This window comes from Carcharodon carcharias, chromosome 10 (genome assembly GCF_017639515.1).
Source record: "Carcharodon carcharias isolate sCarCar2 chromosome 10, sCarCar2.pri, whole genome shotgun sequence".
NCBI lineage: Eukaryota > Metazoa > Chordata > Chondrichthyes > Lamniformes > Lamnidae > Carcharodon > Carcharodon carcharias.
The window spans coordinates 51,237,108-51,260,934 of record NC_054476.1 but is presented as its reverse complement, the minus strand read 5'-3'; the positions used below and the strand labels follow the sequence as shown (position 1 = coordinate 51,260,934).

General features: G+C 44.1%; 1 protein-coding gene across 1 annotated transcript in view; it reads left to right on the top strand.

Annotated features, from left to right (window-relative positions):
* lrp5 (low density lipoprotein receptor-related protein 5) overlaps positions 1 to 23,827 on the top strand; it is a 233,240-nt gene that overhangs the window by 67,865 nt on the left and 141,548 nt on the right. The window contains exon 3 of the mRNA XM_041197277.1: positions 5,588 to 5,785. Within this exon, the coding sequence (XP_041053211.1) occupies positions 5,588 to 5,785 (198 nt within the window). The remainder of the gene's footprint in view (positions 1 to 5,587; positions 5,786 to 23,827) is intronic.

Sequence of the window (23,827 nt, the reverse complement as noted above, 5' to 3'; positions counted from 1 at the left end):
ATAAATCATCAGATAATCTGTTTCAATGATGTTGAGTTTGGGTTGTGTTGGTTGAAAGAAGATTGTTAAATAGTGCTATGGGATCTTTTCATCTACCTGAGAGGACAGACAGAACCTCGGTTTAACATCTCACCTGAGATAATGTTGCAGTAGTCTTCATAACTAATTCTTTCACCATGCTTTGGCTGAGAGCACAGATTTCAATCTAATATTGATCTGGCTATTAAGAGGTGTGCAGCAATGGCTGAATACACATTCACCATTTTTTAATTCATCATTCTTGAGATGTGAGTTTTGCTGGCTATACCCCTAATTGCCCTTACAGCTGCCAAGACAATCCAGTAGTTTCATGATCATTGTTTCATGATCGTTATCAATCTGACTAACATTTCATTTCAGATTTATTAATTAATTGAATTTATGTTTTCCCATTGTGGGATTTGAGCTCAGATCTCTAGAGCATTTGTCCAGGCCTCTGGGTTATTAGTCCAGAACACTACCACTATGCTATTGTCCCTCTGGATGTTTTGATGGGATTGATAGAGACCTTTATCTATAGCTAATGACAACCATGAATATCTTTGACACATTCCCATCCATTTTGCAGCCTTGCACATCTATTTTCAAAAAATGAGCAATAGCTTGGAAATTTTGTCATGTGTATATATGACTGTTCCCTTCAGATTTTGGTATACTATTTTTTATCTTATCCTTTTCCATCCTAATGAATGCCAAGGCTGGCTTCATTGCTCACTTGTACAAAGATCGAGATAGAATTACTATTTTTCCATGTGAAATAGATTTTAAAAAGGGGGCTGGTTAGCTCAGTTGGCTAGCATGTGGTTCAGAATAATACCAAAGGTGTGGGTTTGATTCCTGTTCTGGCTGAGGTAGACTTGGGACCTGCCTCCTCATCCTGTCCCTGTGAGTAGAAGGCAATGGCAAAGCACCATTGACAGAAACTGCCAAGAAAATGGCTCTAGATGAAGGATCAGCAGACAGTGAGCTAAGGACCTACCTTTAGGCAGAGCAGAATGGATGAATAGATTAAGAAGTATAAAGAAGGGCTCATACTTTTGGGTGGATTGTGTGCGGCACCAATAGTCAAATCTTGAAGCATTCCCATGTTCATTAATCGTCAACTATAATGTTACTGTGCTACAATGCTCAACTGTTTGATAGTGACAATACTCATATAGTTTTCCTAAAAAAAACAAGATTGTCCATATAGTAAATCAAAAAGAGCAGTCAGATTTTTAGCATGCCATGACATGGTGTATTGGAACATGATTTATTGGAAATTTTCCCATAAGCTCTGACCTTGGGCAAGCTACTATTGAGGAGACGGGTGTGGAGGCACCAATTTGAAGAAAGGTATTTTCCCAGTAGGAGAGGCAGAAAGTTAGAAAACAAGTAACCCAAACATTTGTCATGTAGCCCCAATTGCTCGGTTATCAAAATTGTATAGAGGTGGCTTGAGAAACCCCTGCTTACTCGTTCAGCCAGTGACTGTTAATATAGAATGACAGCATTTAAGAATTTTGAACCACCAGCAAAACTTGTATTCATTTGGTTTACTTTCAATTTTTTATATCTAACCTCTTGAAAATAGACCCTGTACAATTCCACAAGCTCTAGCAGTTCTCGGGAAGCTTGACCAACATACGCAGTGTCAAGCAATTCAGCCATGCAGGCTTCAACGGCAAAGCATTGCATGTTTATTCTTGTTCTCTGTACATGTGCCAGTCTGTCTCTATCTCTCTTTTTGCGTGTGTCTCTCTCTGTCTGTCTTTTTTCTCTCTTGCATCCTTTCTCTATTTCTTTATCACTTTCTCTCTTGTGCTACCTCGCGCTCTCTCTCTCGCGCGCTCTCTCTCTCTCTCGCGCGCTCTCTCTCTCCCTCTCGCGCGCTCTCTCTCTCCCTCTCGCGCGCTCTCTCTCTCCCTCTCGCGCGCTCTCTCCCTCTCGCGCGCTCTCTCCCTCTCGCGCGCTCTCTCCCTCTCGCGCGCTCTCTCCCTCTCGCGCGCTCTCTCCCTCTCGCGCGCTCTCTCCCTCTCGCGCGCTCTCTCCCTCTCGCGCGCTCTCTCCCTCTCGCGCGCTCTCTCCCTCTCGCGCGCTCTCTCCCTCTCGCGCGCTCTCTCCCTCTCGCGCGCTCTCTCCCTCTTTCACGCGCTCTCTCTCTCTCTCTCGCGCGCTCTCTCTCTGTCTCTCGCGCGCGCTCTCTCTGTCTCTCGCGCGCGCTCTCTCCCTCTCGCGCGCTCTCTCCCTCTCGCGCGCTCTCTCCCTCTCGCGCGCTCTCTCCCTCTCGCGCGCTCTCTCCCTCTCGCGCGCTCTCTCCCTCTCGCGCGCTCTCTCCCTCTCTCGCGCTCTCTCGTGCTCTCTCTCGGGCGCGCGCGCTCTCTCGCGCGTGCTTCCTTGCGCACTCTCTCACGCTCTCTCTCGCGCGCTTCCTCGCGCTCTCTCTCGCGCGCTTCCTCGCGCTCTCTCTCTCGCACGCTTCCTCGCGCTCTCTCTCTCGCACGCTTCCTCGTGCTCTCTCTCTCGCGCGCTTCCTTGCGCTCTCTCTCATGCGCTCTCTCTTGCGCTCTCTCGCGTGCTTCCTCGCGCTCTCTCTCTCGCACGCTTCCTCGCGCTCTCTCTCTCGCACGCTTCCTCGCGCTCTCTCTCTCGCACGCTTCCTCGCGCTATCTCTCTCGCGCGCTTCCTCGCGCGCTTCCTCGCGCGCTCTCTCGCGCGCTTCCTCGCACTCTCGTGCTCTCGCGCTTCCTCACACTCTCTCGCGTGCTTCCTCGCGCTCTTTCTCGTGCTCTCTCTCTCGTGCTTCCCCGCGCGCTCTCTCTCGCATGCTCTCTCACGCGCTCTCTCTCTCGCGCTCTCTCGTGCGCTTCCTCACGGGCTCGCTCTCGCGCGTGCTTCCTCGCGCACTTCCTCGCGCTCTCTCTCTCGCGCTCTCTCTCTCGCGCTCTCTCTCTCGCGCTCTCTCTCTCGCGCTCTCTCTCTCGCGCTCTCTCTCTCGCGCTCTCTCTCTCGCGCTCTCTCTCTCGCGCTCTCTCTCTCGCGCGCTCTCTCTCGCGCGCTCTCTCTCGCGCGCTCTCTCTCGCGCGCTCTCTCTCGCGCGCTCTCTCTTGCGCGCGCTCTCTCTTGCGCGCTCTCTCTCTCTTGCGCGATTCCTCGTGCGCGCTCTCGCGCTCTCTCTCGCGTTTCCTCGTGCGCTCTCTCTCTCACGCTTCCTCGTGCGCTCTCTCTCGCGCGCTCTCTCTCGCGCGCTTCCTCGCGCTCTCTCTCTTGTGCTTCCTCGCGCTCTCTCTCTTGTGCTTCCTCGCGCTCTCTCTTGTGCTTCCTCGCGCTCTCTCTCTTGTGCTTCCTCGCGCTCTCTCTCTTGTGCTTCCTCGCGCTCTCTCTCTTGTGCTTCCTCGCGCTCTCTCTCTTGTGCTTCCTCTCACTCTCTTGTGCTTCCTCGCGCGCTCTCTCTCTCGCGCGCTTCCTCGTGCGCTCTCTCGCGCGCTCTCTCTCTCCTGTGCTTCCTTGCGCTCTCTTGTGCTTCCTCGCGCTCTCTCGCGCTTTTTCACTCTTGCGCTTCCCCGCTCTCTTGCGCTTTCCCTCTGTCTGTGTGTTTGATTTTTAGGCTTTTGCTGGGAGTGAAATTGGAGGTGGGTAGAAACTAAATTGAGCTCCACTTGTGGCATGCTGGTTCCCTGGCTATCTCTTTTTCCAAAAGGACCCATTGGATGACAATTAAGAATAGGAACAACGGTTGTTATTTCCCTTTTTATTTCATTGGACCCCGTGTGCTTCATCCTTTCACGCTCTCCTAAGCTTTGCTTGTGTTGGATAGTTGTTTATTCTGTTTATTTCCACTATCTCTTCAGTGTGACGTCAGCTTTACCAGTACTATCTCCATGCAGCCGTCTCTAGAATACTGGAAAGTACGAATCCTTAACCCCTCTATTCCTCATATACACATTTGCGAATGCCACCATTAACCATAGTCTTTGCTTAGCTTTTACATTTCAGCTGATAATACTGATCTCTACCTCTGTGCCAGCATCCTGAACTCCTGACCATTAGTGGACCATCAAGATTGCTGGTCAGTTATCAAGTCATGGGTGAAATTCTCCAACCCCATAATGGCAAGACTGAAAACAACCTGTTGAGCTTTGCCAGAAAAAAGTTAAAGGGTAAAGTGAGGTACAATGATGGAATTAAAATTAAAATTTTAATTTGGCTAAGTAGCTTTAATTTAATGATTTGGTGATTTAGGAGCTAGTGAAAGTTTGCAAGTTGGAATGATGTGCAAATGGGATTAAATGCGTTTTGGATGAGTTGGAGTTCATGTATGGTACAACTTTGGAGGATAGCAAGGAGTTAGTTGGTGACATTAAGCCTGGATGTCACAAAAGTGTGATGCGAAGTTTCAGCAGCAGTGGGCCATGAAGGAATATTGAAAGCAAGTGTAATTGGAGCGGCAGGAATAAGTGGCCTAGTTTAGTGATGAGATATGGAATTTGAAGTCAGCTCAAAGCCAAAATGCACAGAGAGGTTGCACACAGTCAAGTTTCAACTGAGTGAGCAGCCAATGGCAGGGAGTGTGGGGGGGGGCAAGTTATGGATAATTTTTGACAGAAGCCCATGTCCTCTGGTCCTCTGACCCTGTTCAGGGTGTTTTCAACTTTGGGTAACACCTTCAGTTATATTCACTCTCCTCTCTGGAATTTTCTTTCTAAAATCTTCTGACATTCTATATCTGTCTCCACCTTTGTAAACCTCCCTGAATTTGTCCATTTGGTCACTTCTAGACTAACCCAAAATTAAACCCACAGCCCACTTTCCCTTGTATCTGGTTATCTGTTTGGCATCTATTTCTTGTGAATCACCTTGGAATGTTTGCAATGTTACAGTTATAGAATGAGTTTAAGTTGCTGCAGAGCTGGCCCAGCTGATACAACATGGCACCGCAACCAAGCTTGCAACCTTCCTTTAGGGCTTAATACTACACCGTACTTTGGGCTTCCTCAATGAACAGTAAGGAGAAAAGAGTACAGTTTATTCAAGAAGAGAATTTTGACTTCAGTTTCATTTCTGAAAAGACGGAGGCCACATATGGTGTTTCCAGATGTGAAAGACATCTCACATCCCCAGCTGGCAATCTCCTTTTTTGTGAACTATTCCTGAAAAAGAAACATTGGTTGCTCCATTATAAATTTCATTCCAAACCCATTATTGTTTTGACAGTGAAGTTTAAACACTTGTCTGCATTCACAGGACTAAACACACCTGTTCAGAAAAACTAACCATGCAGACAGTGGAACATGTATTTCTTTGTCTGGTATGTAAGCAGGATAGCCATAGCCTTTCAACATTTTTGTGAGATATCTTGTTAAATGAAGCTTGGACAAAGAAGGTTAATTGATGAATAAGAATTATTTTTGATGACTGCGATTCTACAATTCCTTTAAAATATTGCAGTTTCTTTGTCATGCTTTTTGCACCTTCTGCATTGCACATAAATTGAGAATATTTAAAACTGGAAAACAAAGTTCATGACTGTTAGCATGTTCTTATTTCTGTTGTTCTGTATATTTTTAAGGTACATGTATTGGACAGACTGGGGTGAAATACCAAGAATTGAGCGAGCTGGTATGGATGGCAGCAGTCGTTCTGTTATTGTGGACTCTGATATTTACTGGCCAAATGGACTGACAATTGACATAGAGGAACAGAAACTTTACTGGGCAGATGCAAAGCTGAGTTTTATTCATAGATCCAACTTGGATGGCTCTTTCAGGTAACTTCATTCAAATATTTGATTTTCTTTCATCATTTAAGATTGTATAGAGCAGTTGTTTCACAGAGAACATAAGGGCAATTAATTTACTGTGATAACTATTGAGGGTTATTGCTTTACTCTGAATAACAGAATTATACTCTACTGTTTATTGGAATCAGCAACGTGGTAACACTTTTACGTTTTTCATTTTTTGCATGTTTGACCTCCATTATTATTCGCACAAATATGATTAAAATTTTACAGGATATTTTTAGAATGCGGGACATGGGGAGTAGTAGTACTTTTTAATATATAATAAATACAGAACAGCACCTGTGTGTATTGATGCCAATTATCTAGTTTGCCACCCAACTCCCTGGTTTTCTTTACTGCAAATAAATCCTTCTTCCAACGTAACGTGTGAACACTGCACTAAACTCCAAAGCCATATAAGGTAACATTTCTGCTCAGAAAAAGGTTTAAGTTGGCCAATCTCCTTGAAGGCCAAAAGGCACTTTTTCACAAAAGCTGCATCATTATATCTGGAAAGTTTACTTGGTGTCACACATTGTTTGTTTTTGCATTTAACTATTTGTCGAAGAGCATATGAATTTTCTGAGGTTCAGATGATTATTATCAATACAAAATGCTCCTCATAAGATGTGTTTCTTAGACAACTGAATGACATGTCTCTTTGCACAAAAAACACATCAAGTTGTATAACTCGCAACTCCCACATTCCAGGAACCACGTTTCAAATGGTTCAAGAACAATCTCTGCCAGTTTTTTTATTATTCTTTAACAGGATTCTGGCATTACTGGCAAGGCAAACGTATATTTCCCATTCCCAATTGCCCTTTAGAAGGTGTTGGTGAACCTCCACCTGCAGCCCATGTGATATGGATACACCACAATGTAGTTATGTAAGTTCCAGACGTTTGACCCAGTGATGATGAAGAATTGGCAATATACTTCAAAGTGAGGAAGATGTGTGATTTAGAGAGGAAATGCAGCTGATGGTATTCCCACTGCACCTGTTTCCCTTGTTCTTCTAGCAGGCAAAAGTCACAGATTTGGAAGGTGTTGTTAAAGGAGCCATGTTGAGTAGCTATAGTGCATTTTGTAGATGGTACATGCTGCAACCACAATGCAGTGGTGGTAGAGGGAGTGAATGTCTAAAGGTGTTAGATGGGGTGCCAGTCAAGTGGGCTGCTCTGCCCTCGATGGTGTTAGGCTTCTTGTGTGTAACCTTAAGAGCTGCCCTCATCCAGCTATGTGGAGAGTATTCCATCAGATTCCTTACTTGTCCCTTGTAGGTGGTGGAAAGACTCTGAGGAGTCAGGAGAGATGAGTTACCAAGCCTTGAACACCTAACCTCTGACCTGCTTTTGTAGCCAAAGTATTTGTGTCTGGTGTTACAATCTTGACGGAGACCAGTAATTTTAAAAAGTAATTCAAATTCTAAGTTATAAACTTAAAGAATTACATCACAAGATTTCATGTTTTAAACAAAAACTTCTACTGAACAAGAGTAAAAAAAACAAGTACTACTAACTAAACATCACATTTTGTAAACACATAGTTTAAACCTGAAAATTGCAACAAACACTCCCTGCTCTACTTTTATTTCCACCCAAGAGTTCCCCCATACTTTACAAGATCTTGAGAGTTCCTTCACTTCACTTCTCCTTAGAACAAATCAAGGTATGCCACAGCTCTCAGGAATTCACTTTGATTCTCCTTAGTGATCTCACTATCCTCCGAGGTGTGAGATTTCTTTGGGTTCTTCCACTAGCATCCAGCCAGGCAATCCTCCAACTCTGCTTCAACACCTCACAATTGTGGACTCCCTAACTCAAACATGGACTTACTGCATTCTTGCTTAGTGACTTCAAATTAGAAACACCCCTGGTTTCTGATAGTCCTCTGCTACTGGTTCCAGGTGTTTTATAGCCCCTTGCCAGATCCTTTCGCTGTCTGTTCTAAACTGTTCTGCACTGAGACATCAACTAACTGTTTCTGTGAGAACTCACAGATAAACCAAAAGCTCTGCAATCCATCTCACATAATGTGGCATGCCTGGGATATTCCAGATAGTGATTTAAAATAATGATCCCCATTTCCCAAACATTCCCTTTCTTCTGAGAAACAATATGAATAACTTAAGTCCCTTATTGAGATAGCTGTAAACATCCCAACTCCACCAAGAAGCTCAGAAAGGCCGCCCATTGTTTTGTTTCTAATATAGCCCACTACGACTCTTCTAAAATAAGCATAGGGCTGAATCATCCATCCCCATTGGCGCGGGCATCATGGTGGGCGGGGGGAGCAAAATGCTGGGAAGGCCAAAAATCAGGTTCACATCACCATGAAACCAGTTAGCCATTGTCCGCTCTGCCTGTAAGTGGCGGGCTGCCTTTTCCGCCATTCAACATTGGGAACATAATTTCAATGCACCTGCACCTCATCATCATGCCTGCTCTCCAGAATCATCGCCCCCACGTCGAATTTACATCTCACGTCGGCGTGACTTCAGAATGATGTGATGCACAATAACATTTAAAAGGCATGCACCTGGCAAGCTGAACTTCGAGGGGAACTCAGAGGTGAGTGCACACTAACTTTGTGTAGCGTTCGTGAGTGTCGCCTGTTCAACTTCAAGGAGGAGATGCCACACATTCAGGCAAGGGCACAGTCAAGTTGCTTTTTTCTGGCTAGCTGACAGTGCAGTACCGGGGTAAGGGCTGCCCTCTGGTTGTTTTTTTGGGGGGGGGGGTGGTGCGGGTTGATGGGGGAAAGGCAGCACAGTCTGATGGTAGAGCACAAGCACATGAGGCGGGGGTGGAGGGAAGCTGCCACGCATTAAGGAAACCTTGTATAAGTTGAGCTTTCTTCCGCAGCTGAAACAGTTCAGGCGCAGCTACATTGACATGCTCGGATTTGGGCCTCTAGCTTATCTGCCCACTCAAGCAACACAGGCATGAAAATGCCACCAAATGTTCATGAACATTTCACCCCTCTGGCGCAGACTGCAACCTAATGAGCATTTTAGTGGATTGCAGAACAATTGGATGACCGGACAAGTTGTACAATCTCCTTGCAAAAACTGGCATGGAGCAGTCACTGGTGGAGGTGCTTATAGCCCCTTGCAATTTCTTCATTCAAATTTGCACCAGTTTTCCCCATGGTTCAAGCTAAAAGTGCGGCCTTGCAGTGCAGGTTAGGGGAATGCCTGAGCTGAGAGCACAGTATGCAGTCCATTGGCTGAAGCTGTCGCCAATCAGTCGGGTGGAGTGGGGTGGAGGTGGGTGGGGTTTCAGGCAGCCAAGCATCAGGAGCATGGAGCCTGGTGACCTAGCCGTATGCCTCATGGCTTACAGGGAGTGGAGATGAAGGAGAAGAGAACGACAGAGGTACCTGGCTGGGCAAAGGGAGGAGTAGCACCCTCAAGAATAAGGGGCAGCAGGGGCTCCTACACATGCTGCTGAAGAACCACTGTGAGCTGTGTGGGTCAGCACCTAGCTAGACCCAGGGTCTACAGATGGCACTTGTCATTCCTGCAGATTACCGAGAACCAGTGTCGCTAAAGACTGTGCATGTCCAGGGAGCTGGTTGGTCACGTTTGCCACTTGCAGCAGGATTTGACGCCATGGAGATTTGGAGAGCACCATAGCCAGTGGCTGTGAAAGTGACTGCAGTGCTCAATTTTTACACCAATGGCTCCTTCCAGTACTCCACAGGTGACCTCCTGCAGATCTTGCAAGCCCCGGCTCAAATGTATCCAGGAGGTTATGGATGCCATATTCGCGAAGGCGCACAACTTTGTGCATTTCAGCTGGAATCAGGCAAGCCAGGAAGCAATAGCGCTGGAATTTGCACAGATCTCTGGTTTTCCACAGGTGCAGGACATCATTGACTGCACTGACATGGCACTTAGATCTCCATGGCGATAAGCAAGGGCTTCCACTCACTGAATGTTCAGCTGGTCTGCAACCACAGCAAATGTACCCTGCAGGCCTGCGCATGATTCCCCGGAAGTGCCCACGACCGCTACAGCCTCAGTAGGTCTCAGATCCTGTTGTCTTCCAGCATCCACAGAGGCTGCAGGGTTGGCTCCTTGGGGATAAGGGCTACCTGCAGAGGATGTGGCTGATGATGCCTGTGTAGCAGCCTTAGAATGCAGAAGAGAGAAGGCACAATGAGCTCATACTATGACTCGTGCTTTGGTGAAGCAAACCATTGGGATGTTGAAAATGTGGTTCCAGTACCTGGACCACTCTGTTGGAGCCTGCAATATAATCCACAGAGGGTGTCATGCATCGTTGTTGCTTGCTGCACGCTACATAACCTGGCACTACAATGGGAGAAGGAGCTTGCTGAGGAGGAGATGGAGAAGTGGTGCGTTTCCTCCGATGAGGGCAGTGTCGATAGGGATGAGTGTGATGAGGCCCTCATTGACGAGGATTACGGCAATGAGGCGATCGCATTGTCCAGACAAGGCAGGCATGCTTGGGAGGCCTTCTTAGCTGCTAGATTTGTGGAGGATGATGATGACATGCAGTGAGGTAACACCATAGATCCTCACATTGCATCTGTGAACATTTCACTTCAGCCTAGCTGATGGCAGCGCACATACCCACTGTGATAAGGCTCTTGTCATGGAGATGCAGCAGGTGCACATAGCCCTTATATTCCAGGAGGATGATGATATGCAGTGGGGATACCCCATAGATCCTCACAGAGCTTGTGTGAATGTCTGGGGGTCGGGGGGCAGCCACATCTTTAAAGGTGCTGAGAGCACACAGAAAATGACGGAATCTATGCCGCCAGTCAAGGACATTCTGGTAGCAATGTTCAGCCCCGTCAAAGTGCAGGCATGATCGATGTGTCCAGTGACTATGAAGGCACCCCTGGCTTGAGAAGAAGAGGGTGCTGGAGTGAGATCGAGCTGCCCTGTATGCCTCTCGTGCTGTCACTGTTGGAGGCCAACTGTGTCATCAGCGATGAAGTTCAGCCCGCTCAGCAGTGCAGGACAGATGCCCTGGACCAAGGTCTTCATGATGGTCGCCATCCTGCCAGTGTTGACTTTGGTGCGTTTGCATGACTGCATGATCACCTTGGAGTGAAGGCAATCGACTCCTCCATCGTGTTATGCAATCTGAGAAACGCAGCTGTTCCCGTGATTGTGCTGCAGCTCCAACACTGATTGAGGACTGAGCCCAGCGGCTCATCATCTGACTCAGACTCAGCTAACCCCTTCCCTCCAGCGATCTTCCGAGTGTCAGTGACCTCAGGTGTCCCTGTCTCCGCCTGCTGTGGAGCAGATTGTGTGCTGTGCTCACCAGATAGTGAACCCGAACCTGCTGTACATGGTGGTCCTACCGAGGTGTGTTGCTGCTGCGCTGGTGGTGGGTGTGGGTGATCACCTGACGGGTCTTCGAGCACGTTGTCCTCACGGTCATCATCCCAGGTGTTGGAGTCAGGGTCAAGGTTGCCTGAGGGCGATGTGGCAGATGTGCCTATGAGAGAAAGTGGAGGTTATTAATGCATGGCTTCCATGGCACACAGAACAGTGGGCTCACAGTTGAATTGCTAAAGGGATGATCTAATGCATGATCCTCACTTGGATGCTTGCCGCTAACCTCGCCATTGCCGCAGGCATGGTCCACATCCTCTCCAACCAGCTCTAACGCGCAGTCTCCAAAGGGACTGAGGACTTTGATGTCCGACACTCTGACCCCGGTCTGGGACCTCTCCCATTTATTATGCACAAAGACAGATGGAGAAAGTGTGATCAAGGTGCATGCCCAGCCAAATGAGAAGATGCCAGATGTTCGTGTGTGTGCTGAGTGGAGCCATGGACAGGATGAGGCGGTGATCTTCAGAAGAGATCAGGCCAGTTGGAGATGTGAGGGTGTGTGAGAGAGAGAGTGGTGATGTCCCTTGAGCAGGCAGTGAGTGAGATGCCGGTGAATGTGTGATGAGCTTGAGTGTGTGAGCTTAGAGTGATGAGATGGTCGCCTTACCCTGCCTGTATGGATGAGATCATGCACTGGATGGCTGACCTCTAGCGGGCAGCTTTGACATTGACCACAGCTGCCACCGCCTCTCGAGCTGGATTGGTAATATTACTGCCCCTTCTACGGCCAGAGTGGGGGTACAGGACATCATGGCAAGCCTTCACAGCATCCAAAAGGTGTCCCAGGGACGTGTCACTGAATCAAGGGGCTGCAGTCTTGTTGCCTTTTGGTGCCATGTCTTCTGTGCAGCAGTCCTAGGACGGAAGCACTGAGAGGTTTGTGCACAGCTGCAGTTTAAATATGGCGCCCAGCTTGAGAAAGTGGTGAGGTGATGGCGTGGCGGACGAATTGGAAACTGTCAGCCAGTGAAACGGCATGCTCCCCATGAGTGAATAATTAATGATCCAGGAAGGGGACAATGCTGTGTGCAAACCCACCATTGTGGCTGGCGGGTAACTCAACTATTTTCCTGCCCGCTACCGCACTTTGTGCAAATCTGGGACAGTTCTGCCCATTGGCTATCCCTTTGATTTACAATTACTCTAGGTCTGTTTACCAGTTTCTCAAACCAAGTGTTTTCATTCATCTTATATTTAAAAATTTCAATCCCAAACTAAAAGTTGTACTCCTAAAATATATGAATCATAGAATTAGATACAGCATTCTTAATACTGTTCTAGTTAAGTTTTAGTCAGTAATGAATCCCAGGATGCTGATGCTGGAGGATTAGACAATTGTAATGCCATTGATTGCCAAGGGGAGGATAGACTCTCTCCTAATAGAGATGGTAATTGCCTGGCATGTTTGTGTTTCAGCATTACATGACAGTTATCAACCTAAGCCAGAATGTTGTCCAGGTCTTGTTGCATGCAGGCACAAACTGTTTCAGTATCTGAGGAGTTTGAATGGTACTTAACACTGTGCAATCTTCAGCAATGATTTTCCCCTTCTGACCTTATATCGGTGAGAAAGTCATTGATTGAGGTGCTGAAGATAGTTTAGGCTAGATCAATATCCTGAGGAACTCCTGCAGGGATGTCCTGGGGCTGAGATGATTGACCTCCAACAATTACAACCACCTTCCATTGTGCTAGGTGTGGCTCCAACCAGTGGAGTTTCTCATCCCCCTCCCCCCACGACTCCCATTGACTTCAGTTTTACTAGGCGTCCTTGATGCCACACTCAGTCAAAAGCAATCACTAACACTTCATCTCTGGAATTCAGCTGTTCCTTCCATTTTTGGATCAAAGCTGTCATGCCTGGCAGAACCCAAACTGAGCAGCAGTCAGCAGGCTAATAATGAGTATAAGAGGAAAGTACTCCAGATGCTGAAGTTCTGAAATAAAACCAAATTTTGAAAATCTCAATCTGTGGAGAGAGAAACCAAGTTAATGTTTTCAGCCAGTGACCCTTTGTCAGAATCCATTGTAGTGAGTAAGTGTCGCATTGTCAGTAACTCCTTGCATTACTTTGTTGCTGATCAAGGGTAGACTGATGGGACTGTAATTGGCCAGTTTAGATTTGTCCTTTATTTTCTTTGACCAGGACATATCTAGGCAATTTCCACTTTGTTGGCTAGGTGCAGTGCTGTATCTGCACTGGAACAACTTGGCAATTGGTACAGCTAGCTCTGGAGCTCAAGTTTTCATTACTAGAGCTGGGATATTGTCAAAGCCTTTGCTGTATCAAGTGCACTCAGCCTTTTCTTGATATCACATGGAGTGAATTAAATTGACTGAAGACTGTCATGGTGGTTACCTCAGGAGGATACTGGGATGGGCTGTCCACTCTACTTCTGGCTGAAAATGGTTGTGCAAGCTTCAGCCTTGTTTTTTGTACTGATGTGCCAAGATCCACCATCATTGAGGATGCTCAGCTTGGATTCTGCCAAGACAATCATGACAGCCTTGGTCCAAATATGGATGAAAAAGCTGAAGGTGAGAGTGACTACTCCTGACACCAAGGCAGCATTTGACCGAGTATAGCGTCAGGGCATCCTCGTAAAATTGAAACCCATGGAAATATTAGGAAATCTCTTCACTGACTGCACTCAAGTACCCCACTTCTCCCTCATTAGTTATTTAATTCGTGATTGGATATGGTATGAATGCAGAGCATTGATCTGATCCGTTGGTTGTAGGATTGCTTAACTTTGTCTATAGCATGCTGCATCTGCTGTTTAGCATGCATGTAGACCTGTGATGTAACTTCACTCAATTAACACCAGGCATACCTAAAAATGAGGTGCTGCTCTTGGCATACTCTTTTATACTCCTTATTGAAACAGGGTTGATCCGCTGGATTGATGGTAATGGTGGTGGTAATGATAATGAAATGCCAGGCCACGAGGTTACAGATTATGGTTGCATACAATTCTGCTACTTATCACCTGCAATACCTCATGGTGCTGAGTTTGAGCTGTTAGATCTGTTCTGACCTTAAACTTTTCTGCAGCTTGCTTTTGAATAAAAGCTTGTTATCCCTTCTCTTTATCTTTACTCCTAAGGCACAAAAATATGCACTGTGTGCCAGGGTCAGACATTTTGTCTAATTTCTCTGTGTACTGAGAGGAGATGGATACATTTTGACCTCTGTCTATGTCACCGTGAATTTGTGCACGCACCCTTCCAAAACATGCCACTCAACTTTTTACTAAGCAGTTGTCCAACTTTTAGCCTGGTCCTGCCGTAGTCACCAATTGTTGATATTTTAGACAACTCGTCCAATTGTAAGCACTGATATTAATTTAATTGCAGCCGCTCCGATTGCCAGCAATTGTAAATGACTTAATAAACCTATTTTTATTCGGACAAGACTTAACCAATTAAGGCAAAGCAGGACTCCTTGAATAGTAAATTTTAGGAAGTTTATTGAAGAAAAGATATACTTAAACTTAGGAGAATGACTTTTACAGCTTCAGCTGGTTGTGCAGTCCATTTAAGCGTAGGTCATGTTCACTGCCTCAGGTCTCTGATCTCAATCTTGAACCCTCTTGTGGAGGTTGACATGTGGTTTGTACTCCGGAGTTTTCAAAATCTGGCTAGTGGCGAAACGTTGAAGAACCCCTGTATTTAATCCCTGTATGACCATCATACCATGTTAGTCAGGCTATTGTTGGTTTAATGAATGGCTGTAGCTAGGTAAATTTGGTTGGCTTCCACTTGAATCTTCCACCCTGAGACCATCTGGCCTCTGTATCTCTAATAGGAATACAATGGGGTTAATTATGACTGCTTCTTAATCTGATTTTGAATAGCTTTTCATTCATTAAGCTAGACTCTTGCAAGGTACTGCCTCATGGATCTTATCAGGGCCCCAAAAGATTTCCATGCTTGTGCAGTTTCAGCTGAAACATTACTTTTTCATGAGAGGGATTTAAAACTTATAGAATGATACATTAATAATTAAATGAAAGCCCTGTCTTTCTGATTATCAATTACATTGATTCATTGATTATAGCTCTATCAAGATTCATTAATTTTACAATCATCTGTTTCATGACTGGTTACTACTTAATACTGTATTTTGATTTTTACAAGTTGTTAATACAGGATACAAAACAGATTCTTAAGTCACATATTAGTATTAAAATGGTATCCTTGACCTTGTTAGTTACTAGAGTGAATTTTATATAAAAATAGTCAACTTGAACTAAAATTTAACTACCCCAAATCCACTTACAGAAGAGTGAGCAATATGAATACATTCTGCTGCTGATGGCCTGCTGCACATCATGGTGCCCAGTTTTGAGGTGATAGACCTGTTCTGAATCTAAAGTAAAAGCAAAATACAGGGATGCTGGAAATCTGAAATAAAAGCAGAAAATGCTGGGGGAAAAAACTCAGTAGGTCTGGCAGTATCTGTGGAGAGAGAAACAGAGTTAATGTTTTGAGTCCAATGTGACATCTTCGGAGCTGAAGAAGTCGTATTGGACTCGAAACATGAACTCTATTTCTCTCTCCACAGATGCTGCCAGACTTGCTGAGTTTTTTTCCAGAATTTTCTGTTTTTATTTTTGTTCTGAATCCATCCCATTTATAATGTTTCCACGCAACATTATGATGATTGCCCTCATTGTGAAGATGGGACTTTAACTCCACAAGGACTGTGTGGTGGTCACACCTATCAATTCTGTCATGCAGAGACCATTAATCTTGAACATCTGCAGGCAGTAAATTAATTTCAGGATTCTATGAGATACAGGGATTGATGATTTAGCTGGATGATAGGATGTGAGTGTGCACCTGTGTTTCCAGCCACAACTCTCGACTAGACCATGCCAAGGCTTCAAGCAAAAGACCAGGTGTTTTAACACAGGAAGGAAAAGTGCACACTTCCTTTAGTATCCTGGAATGTCAGATCCTAATTTTTAATAAGTATTGGTTAAGACCTGAATCTGGCACTTATGTTCCTGCTCCATCCACCTACTGACTTGTCCAATGATGCCTTGTGACGTGGTGAAAATGAAATATTTTTCATAATTTAAAAAAAATACGGTACATAGGAGTTAATTCTTACCGAAGGTACAGTTTGATGAGGAAATGTAAATACCATCGATATCTAAGATTAATTCCAAAATCATAGCAAAGTTAATGGTTCTTGAATGAAAGATTCTTAAATTACTTATTTGGGATAGTTGATATTTCTGTAGTCAAGGAAACGCACGCTACAGAACAATGCGCGCTAGACTTTTTGGTGAGGTTGAGGTATGGATTCTTACTTCCTCCGCATGCCCCCACCCCCAAAAAAAACTGGTGACAATGATTCAGGTTATACTTTGTTTCTAATTACATTATAAATTAATTACCTTACATCGACCACAAAGTCCTGATGGCTTTTGATTTTTCTTTTAAGTATCCTGTGGTAACAGTTCCAGAATTTGTTATTTGTTGTAAACATGCACCAAGTTCTTTAAAAGAATTTGGCTGTTGTATTGTACTATTTACACTTCATAAATGCTAAGTATTAAAGGCAGTGTTTACATTTGAGGCAAGTAATATTTGTCTTAATTGTCCCAGACATTAGTTGAGTTGCTTCATGTAGCATTCATCTGGCTTACTCTGACTGGAGTCTGAAGTGAGCAGGGGGACAGTGTCTGCTTTGCCCTATGCAAGGGATTGGTTTGCGGTAGAGAATTCAAGTTGTTTCTTTTCCTCCCAAACTGGCAGGCCTATTGTAAAAACAAAAAAACTGCGGATGCTGGAAATCCAAAACAAAAACAGAATTACCTGGAAAAACTCAGCAGGTCTGGCAGCATCGGCGGAGAAGAAAAGAGTTGACGTTTCGAGTCCTCATGACCCTTTGACAGAACTAAGTTCTGTCGAAGGGTCATGAGGACTCGAAACGTCAACTCTTTTCTTCTCCGCCGATGCTGCCAGACCTGCTGAGTTTTTCCAGGTAATTCTGTTTTTGTTTCGGCCTATTGTAAATGCTGACGTACACGAATCTTCTAATCAGCCATGCTTTATTGCTGCTACTGGGATCAAACAAACAAGGGTGGCTGGGGGTGGGGTGGGGGAGGTTGCAAGGTTTGATCATCTCTCCTATACAACCAGTGCCTTTGAAAGCCTCTTCAAAGGCTATATTTTGTTGCATTCTAGTGGCTTTGAAATAAAGACTGTAAAATTGATTGTTGTGTTTTTCTTCTCCAAGTTCTGTGTAAATATTTGCTTTTTTTATTTCAAATTAAAATGAAAAGGTGACTCGATGAAGAATAAACAAGCGGGTTATCCTGACTTGAAGTTACAGAATGCTGCTTTATTTGAAAGAGAGTGTCCCCAAATCAGCCTTGATCTGTAATTTCTGCCTAAAATATAAAGGTAAAATTGATAATGAGGCTGTTTCTGTTTTCATGTGACCCCTCAAATTGGATGTCTACTGTGCTAAAGCTATATAAGAGAGTTTTCTTCAAGCAAGTACGTAAGGCAGCAGACTGCAAACAGCATGAAAACCTTGCAATTAAAACTATTAGTGTAACAACATATTGGTACACTTACACAAATTGCTGCCATATGTTAAAAGAACTACAGGGATTTATCTAGACAAAAAGCATTAGTAAAATTGTTTTGAATTTGAACTTTACAGATCATATCAGAAACACACAAGATTTTTTTTTTAGTCAGTCAAGTATCTGACACGCACATATAACCCGTCACATGTTTGAGTCCCTGAATTAAGCTACTGAGAGATTTACTCCTGTAGAATGAGTGATGTTGAATGCATGCTCCCTCCACATAGGGTAACACCCTTCTCTAAATGCAGAGGTTTTAGGCATATGTTGGCAGGCTCGAGAGACCCCAAGTGTATTCAGGAGTATTGCTGAAATTAAATTTTCTAAAGCCATGCGCACACCAGTGCAAAGCACTGTTAAGCTTTCCATAGCTAGGATTGCCCTACCCTTAACAAAATTGTCTTGTAGGGTTCTCTGCAGCCAATAGAAAGAATCTCAACCAACCTCACCCCACCCTGCCTGCTGTCATACCCCTCCAGATTTCATTAATAAGCGAAAGTGACTGGCCAGTTATCAGCCATGGTCTGAAGCACTGCAGACCTCCCTGGCTCAGATGCCTGATTACAAATCTCCCATAGAGAATTGACTGGTGGATACTAGTTCCAGAGGGGCCTGCCAGTTTACAGTTTATTAAGCTGAAGCCCTGTCCATGGAATTTGCTGTAGTTGATATCGTGCTCAGTCACCTGCTTTCACATGTAAAATGGCTGCTAAGGTGTTCTGTTTATGGGAATGTATTTAAAGAGTGTTTGTAGTAAGATTTGTAGCAGGATTTTGAGGCTAACCTGATGCATTGTATTTTTATTTCCTTCCTGGTTTGACTTAGTCGGCATTGTGCCAAGTGATCTTGCCAACATTCCCTCAAATTCTTTTTTGGTGTGCATGGATGATTTATTTAAGTACAAGGCCTCTGAATTTTTTTTGCACAGCTGACTTGTGCACAGCCTGTGTGAGGATTTTCAGGTTGCTGCATGATCAGAGTTCGCAGGGAACATCAGTTCTTGTACTGTCATTTGTTTTGAGGTGCCCACCATATGGGGACAGTGGATTGACCAATGGAAATCCTTCTTCACTTGTATTTTTCGGACAACGCGGCAAAGGAGTTGAGCCAACCTCCTTGTACCCTCCTGTCGATATTTAACCATGCAAACTCCAATACAACTTTTCAGGTCAACTGATGTATCATCTGCATGGACACTTTCAACTAACAAGTGCCATTAAGTGGGACAGCCTGTGGCAGTATCAGTTACTTATGTCCTTGCGATCTCTTACTTTGCCTCCTTGCTGGTATTCTAAAATACTATTAGTTGGATAGTTCATCTTAGTCCATTAACCTCTTCCTTACCATCTAATTACTTTCACTTCAACATCCCTCATGCAGGAGGGGTTTGAATGTTGTTTTGCTTTACCTTTTAGCCAATGTTTCCTGACCCAGCATCTAGTATACTAGCTTCTTGATTACTTTTGTTATCCAGTCTACGTGAAGACTGATGTGTATCTCACTAAAAACACTTGTAAGCTTTGGAAAGCTACCAACATTTTTTGTCCCCATAGGCAGGAAGATACCTTCAAAATGGATACATCCATTTAAGTTAGGGTCACATCCCTTTTAATTTTGGCCACATTTCCAACATCCTAGTGACATTCTGGTCACTAACGACCAGAAACTTAACTGGACCCACATATAAATACTGTGACCACAAGAGCAGGTCAGAAGCTGGGAATTCTGCACCAAGTAACTCACCTTCTGAGTCCCCAATTCCTTTCCACCATTTACAAGGTACAAGTCAGAAGTGTGATGGAATACTCTCCACTTGCCTGGATGAGTGCAGCTCCAACAACACTCAAGATGTTTAACGCCATCCAGGATAAAGGAGCCTGCTTGTTTGGTATCCCATACATCATCATAAACATTCACTCCCTCCACAACTGATGCAGAGTGGCTGCAGTGTGTACCATCTACAAGATGCACTGCAGCAACTTGCCAAGGCTCCTTTGACAACACCTACCAATCCTGCAACTTCTTTCACCTAGGGGGACAAAGGCTGCAGATGCACGGTAACACACATCTCCATATTCCCCTCCAAGCCATTCATTGTCATGGCTTGGAAATGTATCACTGTCCTTTTAGCATTGTTGTGTCAAGCTCTGGAACTCAAAAATGGCATTATGGAAGTATCTTAACCACATGGACTTCAACGGTCCAAGAAGGTGGCTCACCACCACCTGCTCATGGGCAATAAATGCTGATCTTTCCAGGGATGTCCATATCCCATGAATGATTTTTTTTAAAAATACCCATCATTCCCTCCGTAGATACAATTTCCCAACCTTCACCCTTCCCCAGGAAGCTGCCAACATCAGATTGATACAAACTGAGATCCTATCCACAAATGCCTGGATCAGCAAGTTAACATCAGATAAATTTTAATAATGCACCATCAACTAATTGAGGCCTAGTTGGAAAATATATCTGAATTGTTTTCCAGCTGCTATACTCAATGTCAGTCATGTAACCAAACAGCATAAAATAGCAGTCAAAATCCAAGGATAGGGAGGCTGCAATAATTAACGTTACAGGCGACTGCTTGTATAGTTTCTGTAGAAGCCTGACTAAATTGTAAATTTTGCATTTCAGCATGATGGAGTAGGTTGCACTAAATAAAATACTACATTTCACCCAGGCTTGCGTTGAAAACATAGGAGCAGTGTGATTTTAACTGAAAAGGGCAAATTGAGTGTTAATACCCTATCTCGACTGAGGGGGGGGAAATAACTTTTTATTAGTAATTTGTGTACTGTAGTCATAATACTGATGCTACTGAGTCAGATCAAGTGGAATGAAATTCAGCTCACTATTGTGTACCAGGGAGCCTTTTCAGACAGCTAGCCAGCCTATTTAATTGTAGTTAGCATGAACCATTTTTAAAAGCCCTTTTACTGTACCTAACTAACACTACTTTTTAAAAGCCTAGAACTTTCCTTTAATGAAAACATAGGTGATGGAAATATATAGCAGATCTACCATTAATTGTAAATAGAAAGGGTACACAACCACTGGTGACCCCTAGGATGTTGGGGGCGCATCCCCAACTTCAAAGGATGTAGCCATTTGGTAAGACAATGCTACAATCTGCTAACCCCAGCTGCATCAAAATGCATTCTGTGGTAAAATGCAGGGATTATCATTAAACGTTGAATTAATTTAAAGGAAAACTTTTGTTTATGGTACAATTCAATACTAGCAACTTTTACCATCAGCAATATTTTCAAGTTTTTGAAATTGGGTTTACACTTGCAAATTACACATTCTGTCACAGCCTATCTAAACTCCTAATTTCCACATGTAGATTTAAAAGTCAGTGGATGATGTGACCTCTTAACACTGAGCCGTATAAATTGGAATGCCTGTTCTTGAGTTAGCTGACCTCACTTGGGGAAGCATGTGGGTAGAATATATTCTGACTGGCATTGACATTGCAGGATAGAAAGGAGAAGTGTCCAGGTACCAGTTCCTTCCCAAAATCCCACTCACGTGTGGATGTTGGGTGAGGATTGAACTGGGTTCAGCTGTGCTGTTTCAGCAGTCCAATAGCCTTTTGAGAGCTGTTATCCTGTCATGCATGAGTATTGAATGCACACCCATTCTATTTACATGTCCTGGTGGATTTTCTATGTATTTCCAGCATTTATGTTTTTAATTACAGAACATTTATAGGCTTTTAAAAATAATTTTAGGTACAGTAAGCATAATTTTGAAAATAGGCTTAAGCTAACTATAGTTGAGTAGACCATGCATTATATCTGTATGAGGTTGTGGTAGCACATGAAATTGTCCAAACACATTCACAGTTTCAGTGAGATTCTACTACTCTTGGCCCCATTGCCTGTACTCTGAAATGAATTGTGTCAAAGCTTGTGTGTTGGTTGGGCAACCCTTGCTGAAATATATAAACCCACAAAGCTATTGGGGAGTAAGCAAAATTGAGCATGTTTCATGTTTTACCCATCAGACAATATGCTACAGGGTAATTTAGTTAAAGACTATATTTTTCTCCATCTTACTACTTGATTTTAGCATGGCTGGAAAAGGAAAATGAAGCTGTGACCTGTGGTACATCATCCCTGCCTCTAACATTGGGCCAAACATGTTTTCATCCTTGCCTTTAAGTGAGATAAATAGCCAGAAAAGTCTAAATATTAAAGACTGTGTATAAAATAGATTTAAATGCTTCATGACCTTAGCTGCCATTGTCAACCTATTCTGCCTGTGTCTATCCATCGCGAAGGAAGGCAGTAAATAAGGACGTTCTGGTTTCGAGGCGACGGCCTAAGTTGAAGTATTTTTCAAAAGAAACTTCACAGAATCTCTAAATCACTAAGTTGCTCCAAAGTAATCGTTCTGATTAATTTTTTTGTGTGTATTATCATCAAAACCTTGCTAGGTTCAGTACACTGCCAAACTCTGAGACTTCAATTTTTTAAACCCAGAAACATTCAGTAGAGGAGGCTGTAGGAGTTCTAATATTAACTTCACCATTTCTGTGATGTGGAAGATTCCTGTAACTGGCCGCATGGTTAGATGTCATGCGTGAACAGGATTTGACTGGGTGATGTCCATATGCCAATTCACTGTTTGGCTCACACTTGTGGAATAGGCACTTTGGCAACATACCAGCAACATCAAAGTGTCTTGGGGTGGGATTGATGACAGGAAGAAATGGGCAATAATGTTCCTTTCTCAACATTAGAAATCAATAAGCATTTTTAAGGAGTTGCTGATGGGAGGGAATAAATGGCTTTGTGAACTTGAAATGTTATTTATGTCAGCTTTTTTGCAATATTTTTAAAAAGAATTGTGTGTTCTTTTGAGTAGATCGTTATGGAGGAGGAAGATTGTGGAACCTTTCATTATTCAAAGAAAAATTGGCAGAAATTTGAATGTAACATGGATGACTTAATTTTGTTTAGTACATAACTACAGCCCGTATCTTACTGGGCAGAGAGGTTGAGGTTTTATTTAATGGCACAGCATGTTTTGTGGTTTTTATTGTATGTGTATGTATATATATATATATATTTTATATACACTTGGTTTGCTCTACAATTTCTGGCATAAAGTTAGTGCCTCCGTACTGTAGATTATAATTCCAGCCTTCTGCTTGTAGAGTAGATCATTTCAGCAGCAATTGTTTAATTTTTGCAGCTGCAGTGAACTTTTTGTTGGTCTGCATAAACCACTTTCAAAGCCTTCAAAAGAGATTCCATGGAACCTTCCTGAATGCACCTCTAATCCACAATATTTGAGAAAGTGCCATCAAAACGATGGGCAGAATTGTCCAGTCCCATTGGCAGTCGGCATCATAGTGGGCATGAGTGGACAATATGGCGAGAAGGCCAAAAATTGGTTTCACGCTGTCATAAAACAAGTTAGCGATTGCTCGCTCTACCCCTCAATGGTGGGCTGTGTTTCCCACCACCACACGTCGGGGACCTAATTTCAATACTTTAGCATCTCATTATAAGCCCTGCTCACCGGAGTCATCCCCCCCATGTCAAATTTACTGCCCATGTCAGCATAATTTCAGAACAGTGTGTGCACCTGGCAACATGATCTTCATGGGGAACTCGGAGGTGAGTGCAGACAACCTTGTGCAGCACTTGCGAGCGTTGCCCATAGGACATCAAGGAAGAGGCGCTGTGCATTTGTGGGGGCACAGGCAAGTCGCCTTTTCCTGGCTGGCTTTCAGTGCAGCGTCAGGGCAAGGGCTGCAGTGCGGGCGAGGCCACATGGGGTGGGGATGGGTTAGGGGCAAGGTGACATGGAGGTACACGAACACATGCCGGGGGGGGATGGGGGGTGCAAGAGGGAGTGGCCACACATTTGGAAAAGCTTGTTAAAAGTGAACATTCTTTTACAGCTGAGACCATTCAGCAGCAGCTCCATTGACATGCTTGGACCCAGGCCTCTGAAGCTTTTCTGCCCACTCAAGCAACACAAAAGAATGAAAGTGCCACCAAATGCTCCAGA